We start from the raw sequence: 6,726 nt of genomic DNA, 5'->3' as shown, positions 1-6,726 counted from the left end.
ATACTCAGACCAAGACAAAACATCCCCCAATGTGAGGCATGAACTTACAATCAGAATTTGCATTGACTAGGGTCACAGACCTCAGGGGTTCGCACCTTGCTGTGGAACAGGAGGTAATTTAGATGAAAGACCCTGGGAAAGAGGCACACCCATGGTTGCAACCAAAGTATTTCTAAAACTCTTAAAACCTTTAATAACTTTGGTTTACTTTCATGTAGATGAGACCATTGTACCTGTTGCACTGAGACATTTCAAATGATACCAAACATTGTATAGCATTCTTTGATGATTGTTGATTGAGGTCACGTTGAACAAGATAGATTTTGGTTGAACTTTAGGTCATCTCTGCATGTAGAGAGAAGAGATGGGGGAAGAGGGGGAAGGAAGTGAAATGTAGATTAAGGCAAATGCTGAGGTGTGATTGACTCAGTGTGATTGTGTCTCGGGTAGGGGTGCTATTTTGCAAGAGAGAGTTCAAATGTTAATTTCCTTTGTTTTCTCAAAGAGTAGCCCTTTCTTGGTCCAGGCATTCTGGAATCCGTCTTACAGTGGCATGGACACACAAATCGGACCTTAACAGTTGCGATTCACAGTGTGGACGTCAATAATTTTAGATCAGATTCCAATAGGATTCACAAATAATGGGATTTGGACTGACAGTGTTTACGTAACCCTAGACCATGTCTATATGCCATGTGATTGGCTGATTAGATGTTTGTGGTAATGATCAGTTGAAAAGGTATACCTAATAAAGTGGCTGATGAGTGTACAACCTGAATTCCGGAAATGTTGGGATGTTTTTTTAATAAAATGGAAACTAAAAGATCTTCAAATCACATGAGCCAATATTTTATTCACAATAGAACAAAGATAACATAACAAATGTTTAAACTGAGAAATGTTAAAATTGTATGCACAAAATGAGCTAATTTCACATTTGATGCCTGCTACAGGTCTCAAAATGGGACGGATGTTTACCATGGTGTAGCATCTCCTCTTCTTTTCAAAACAGTTTGAAGACATCTGGGCATCGAGGTTATGAGTTTCTGGAGTTTTGGTGTTGGAATTTGGTTCCATTCTTGTCTGATATAGGTTTCCAGCTGCTGAAGAGTTTGTGATCCTCTTTCATTTAACGATGCGCCAAATGTTCTCTATAGGTGAAAGATCTGGACTGCAGGCAGGCCAATTCAGCACCCAGTCTCTTCTACAATGAAGCCATGCTGTTGTAATAGCTGCAGTATGTGGTTTTGCATTGTCCTGCTGAAATACACAAGGCCTTTCCTGAAATAGACATGATCTGGAGGAGAGCATATGTTGCTCTAAAACCTTTATATACCTTTAAGCATTCATAGTGCCTTCCGAAACATGCAAGCTGCCTATACCGTATGCACTTATGCACCCCCATACCATCAGAGATACTGGCTTTTGAACTGAACACAGATGACACGCTAGAAGGTCTTCCTCCTCTTTAGCCCGGAGGACACGGCGTCCGTGATTTCCAACCAGAATGTCAAATTTGGACTCGTCTGACCATAGAACACTTTTCCACTTTGAAACAGTCCATTTTAAATGAGCCTTGGCCCACAGGACACGACGGAGCTTCTGGACCATGTTCACATATGGCTTCCTTTTTGCATGATAAAGCTTTAGTTGGCATCTGCAGATGGCACGGTGGATCGTTTTTACCGACAGTGGTTTCTGGAAGTATTCCTGGGCCCATTTAATAATGTCATTGACACAATCATGCCGATGAGTGATGCAGTGTCGTCTGAGGGCCTGAAGACACCGGGCATCCAATAAAGGTCTTTGGCCTTGTCCCTTACGCACAGAGATTTTTCCAGTTCCTCTGAATCTTTTGATGTTGTTATGCACTGTAGATGATGAGATTTGCAAAGCCTTTGCAATCTGACGTTGAGGAACATTGTTTCTAAAGTATTCCACAATCTTTTTACGCACTCTTTCAAAGCTCTGCCCATCTTTACTTCTGAGAGACTCTGCCTCTGTAAGACATCCCTTTTATAGCTAATCATGTTCCAGATCTGATATCAATTAACTTAATTAGTTAAGATGTTCTACCAGCTGAATCTTTTCAAAATGTCATGCTTTTTCAGCCATTTGTTGCCCCCGTGCCAACTTTTTTGAGACCTGTAGCAGGCATCCAATTTGAAAAGAGCTCATTTAGTGGATAAAAGTGTAAAATGCCTCAGTTTAAACATTTGTTATGTTATCTGTGTTCTATTGTGAATAAAATATTGGCTCATGTGATTTGAAACTTAAAAAAAAAGTCCCAACACTTTCAGAATTCGGGTTGTATCTAGCTAAAATAAAATAATATTATGTGAATAGCATTGAATGTTCACTGAAATTAACCGATTAACTGAAACAAACTGATCTGACCTGGTCTTCTGTTTTTTTTTCTCTTTTTTTCTTCTTAGGTGCTTTTCAAGCTTGTCTTGGGCAGTGCCAAGTTTGGAGAGGCGGCTCTGTTTCTGACCATTGTCGGAGGTGCAAACTTTGTCTTTATGAGCTTTGTGCCAGTTATACTGTACTTCACACATATTGAGTACTTCACATCCATAGCTGGTCTTCCCTGGGCCTACCTGTGTGGAGTAGCTGGACTCTTACTAGGTAAATAAAAGACTGACAGAAAAAATTTATATTATTATAAGTATAGTGTTAATATATAGTATAAGTATATAATGTGCAACAATTAGGATAACTGTCTTAAAGGGTTAGTTCACCCAGAAATGAAAATTCTGTCATTTATTACTTACCCTCGTGTCGTTTTACACTCATAAGACCTTCGTTAATCTTCAGAACACAAATTAAGATATTTTAGTTGAAATCTGATGGCTTTGTGAGGCCTCCATAGGGAGCAATGACATTTCCTCTCTCAAGATCCATAAAGGTACTAAAAACATATTTAAATCAGTTCATGATTACAGTGGATCAGTGTGGATCTTGAGAGAGGAAGTGTCATTGCTCCCTATGGAGGCCTCACGGAGCCATCGGATTTCAACTAAAATATCTTAATTTGTGTTCCGAAGATTAACGAAGGTCTTATGGGTGTGGAATGGCATGATGGTAAGTAATAAATGACAGAATTTTCATTTTTTGTGAACTTACCCTATAAGAGAACCACGCACACACAATTGTACTGAAGTGTAGTTTACTGTTCATCAATTTCTTCTTCTACAGCATTCAATATTCTGGTGAATTTTGGCATTGCCGTTACATACCCTACGCTGATTTCACTTGGCATTGTGCTGAGTGTCCCTGTCAATGCAAGTGAGTTAATTTTCATCGAAGTAAACTCCTTTTATAAGAACACGTCTACAGACATTACAACTTCATAGATGCCTCTAAATGTGTGTTTTGTTGGCGTTGCAGTGGTGGACCTTTACACCTGTGATATCCACTTCAACACAGTGAGGCTCATCGCTGTTTTAATCATCTGTCTGGGCTTCCTAATGCTGCTGTTACCGGAGGACTGGGATCAGTGTTTAATTGAGCTCGGCACCAAACTCAGAAAGAGGGAACAGCCTGTTGAACCGGCTGAGACCGGAACCAGCTCAGGACTCAACTGGACCCGACGGGCCAGGACCTCCATGTCCACGTTTTCTCACTGACACACACTCACCTTCTCCCATTCTTATTCTAGTGACTGAATGATTGGATGATGCCAGGAAGAACATTCATTCCCTAATATTTTTTCAGTCAATGAGGCTCAGTAGACCATCATTTACCATAATTTTCTTTATTTTTTTGCGCATCTCCCAACTGTAAGTGGATTGGAACAATGACTTGGGTCTTTATGAGGAACTCAAGAGCAGGGGTCTCAAACGATCAATCTATGAGCCAAATTTGTTCATTGTTAATTAATTAATTGTTAAAAGTTTAAATCCATTTATAGACATTAATTTTTTACATTTTAATTTTTTTTTTAAATAAAATATGTACTAGTTACATTTAATATTTATTTCAATTAATAATGTTTATTTTTTTATTTAATATATTGTTGTAATTTAATGTATATTATATATTGCAATTTAATTTTTTATATTTCTTATTGTCCACATGGCTTTTACAGGCCTAAAACTTGAATGTAAAAGAATAACTGTAGCCCAGTTAATAAAAACAAGCAAACATTGCACTGTAAATTTACAGTAAATAAGTCAAAGTCAGAAAAGTTTGAATTGCATGCATCTACATCAAACTAGATTCAAACTATGGAGCGGTTTACACAGGGAGAACTTGTGGCAATAAGTCTTCAATGGATTGAAGTTTCTATTTTTGATGCACTACAGCTACTCCAGCCACTTTATTTTGCCTGTCTGATATATATATAATATTATTATTTTTTTAATATCATATATGTAAATTGATAGCTATGTAGTCTTTTTATATCGAAATATTTCTGATTATTGTCACAGCCAGCTTGTGAGTTTTCTTACACTGCTAGAAAAGAAAATTGCAGTTGTAATAGAATACAATTCCAGGCATTTTTACTCCACAAAACATACAGAGCATTATGCTAGTTATGAAAAAAAGATGTATCGCTCTGTCCATGCCTAAATAACTCTATGTAGTTCAAATGTATGGTCGTAAAACTTTTAAGATGTGTAAAACTGGCCCAAAATGGAGGACTTTACCAGGCTAGTTGCCCACAGGTAGTTTGAGTTTGAGACCTCTGCTCGAGACCCATTAACCAATATCTCCACAATAAAGAGTCCCTGCAGATCTTCAGATGGTTAAACTCTCTTAGGAGCTCAGAGAAACGTCTGTCACTTTACAGCTCACATTATGACTCTGACTGGCACGAATCGCTACCAGTGCCCATTAGAACATGTGCCAAACACTGATATAGACTTTATGAACAGCAACTTGTGCAGTTGTCTTCTTGTACAACAAAGTTCTACCTTGCAACAGGTGCACCTGAGGGTTTCCCCCTCCCAAACTGTGAATGAAGATGTTTTTGAACTCATGTTGGTTAACAGTGATCTTGAGGGTCTAGGAGAAAGAGCAAAACAGGAGTAGCCTCAGGATACCATGGTGCCAAGGTTGGCTGGGATGCTGGATGACTGCATGTGTCCAGATTTCCTTGTACAAACACAGTTCTACCATCCAGTGGTTGCATCTGTGGTCTAAAGGGATTTCCTCTCCTAAACTGTCGATGAAGATTTTTGTGGGTTAACGACAGCATCCAGACTGTTTATACTGAAGCTATACTTTGTTTCCATCAAATTTTTTTTTTGAGTCACATGCTAATCACTGTGAGGACACTTCAGGCAAACCGAAAAGGCAATCTTCAGCAAGTCGTGCTACCGTCAAGGGTGCCATGTGCATCCAGTGAATGTATGACCATTTCTGAAAAGTGCACCTACACTATGTGCTTTGAAAAAAGTGGTGACTGGAACTGATACGCCACCTTTACATACACAAAACACATCCTGCACTTCATAAGACTCAAATCACTTTTTTTTAACACTGCATCGCATTTTTTTTTTTTTAAATCTTATGGACTGTTCCATTGGAAGGGAATTAGTTCTACAGGAAAATGCATGCAGAAAATGCCAATAAATGCTAGATGATGGCTTCACTGCCTTTTCTTTGATTTGCAATAGGATCTCATCAGCACTGTCTCCCATTGTCATTGTCATGATGACAATAAATATAATATTGTATTCCTCTGGAATTATTGCTAGACATTATTGTAAACCTTTGTAAGGAATGATTTTTACACTGAAATGCATTACGATCACATTTGAGGAAAATGACAACAAAACAAATAAATTAAAACATCCATTTAATAGAACCACTTTGTCTGTTTTCACATGTAACAGGTAAAACTATATTTTTTTCATCTGTTCGTTTTGTTTAAAATGTCAGTTGATTTAGAGTCCTATAGACTGATGAATATCAAACAGTAAAAATGCTTAATTTTCATAGACCAACTGAGTGGGTTTCAGTGTGTCCATCAAATTAATTTGTGGAATGTTTTAGTAAATTGAACATACCTTGTGTCAAGATAAGAGCTGCCAGTCATGTTAAATCATTTAATATTTTGTAATTTTCTGGCATTTATTATGCAGAATAAGATACATCAGAGAAGACAAAGGTTATATAGTTTAAAGGGATAGTTCACCCAAAAATGAAAATTTGATGCTTATCTGCTTACCCCCAGGGCATCCAAGATGTAGGTGACTACATCCCTTTAAAGACCATGGTGCAATTTTATTTTTGTATTGATTGATGTTTCAATCCATGTTTTTGTTTGCCAATACACCTTTTGACCAGAGTGAAGATGGTAATGGAGAGGGAAATAAAAAGCTTTAAACATTATTGACAGCTCTGAAAACTTCAACATAACTGGCAGATCTGTCAACATGATTGGCAGTACAAATTAAAAATGCAGTTAGTATAAAGCCACTATAATGGAAAAACACAGACCAGTAAACATTGAAATACATGGTTTCAGAAGTATACTTGAAGACAGCTGGTGTGAGACTAATATAACTAAATTGTTTCTGACCTTGTTTGTTTAAAAATTGTATTAAATTTATTCACTCACGATCACATAACAGGTCAACTCAGTAACTTTCACATGACAAGCCACAATCTACAGAAATCATGTTGGCAATGCATGACCTCAAGTTCATCCACATACAAAGGAGGCCCACCTTAAAAAAAAGGAAGATTTAGACAAGTTAAAAGCTAAAATAAGTT

General features: G+C 37.5%; 1 protein-coding gene across 3 annotated transcripts in view; it reads left to right on the top strand.

The window, feature by feature from the left end:
• Positions 1-6,312, top strand: part of slc35f3b (solute carrier family 35 member F3b) — a 40,340-nt gene extending 34,028 nt beyond the window's left edge. For all 3 annotated transcript variants that reach the window (XM_067386965.1, XM_067386967.1, XM_067386968.1), the window contains 3 exons: positions 2,436-2,628; positions 3,199-3,288; positions 3,391-6,312. In XM_067386965.1, the coding sequence (XP_067243066.1) occupies positions 2,436-2,628; positions 3,199-3,288; positions 3,391-3,629 (522 nt within the window). In that variant the 3' untranslated portion in view covers positions 3,630-6,312. The remainder of the gene's footprint in view (positions 1-2,435; positions 2,629-3,198; positions 3,289-3,390) is intronic.
• Positions 6,313-6,726: the final 414 nt, after the last annotated feature.

The sequence above is a fragment of the Chanodichthys erythropterus genome, chromosome 5, assembly GCF_024489055.1.
Source record: "Chanodichthys erythropterus isolate Z2021 chromosome 5, ASM2448905v1, whole genome shotgun sequence".
Lineage (NCBI taxonomy): Eukaryota > Metazoa > Chordata > Actinopteri > Cypriniformes > Xenocyprididae > Chanodichthys > Chanodichthys erythropterus.
Note: the sequence above shows the minus strand (reverse complement) of the source record. Positions and strands in the feature narration are given on the sequence as shown.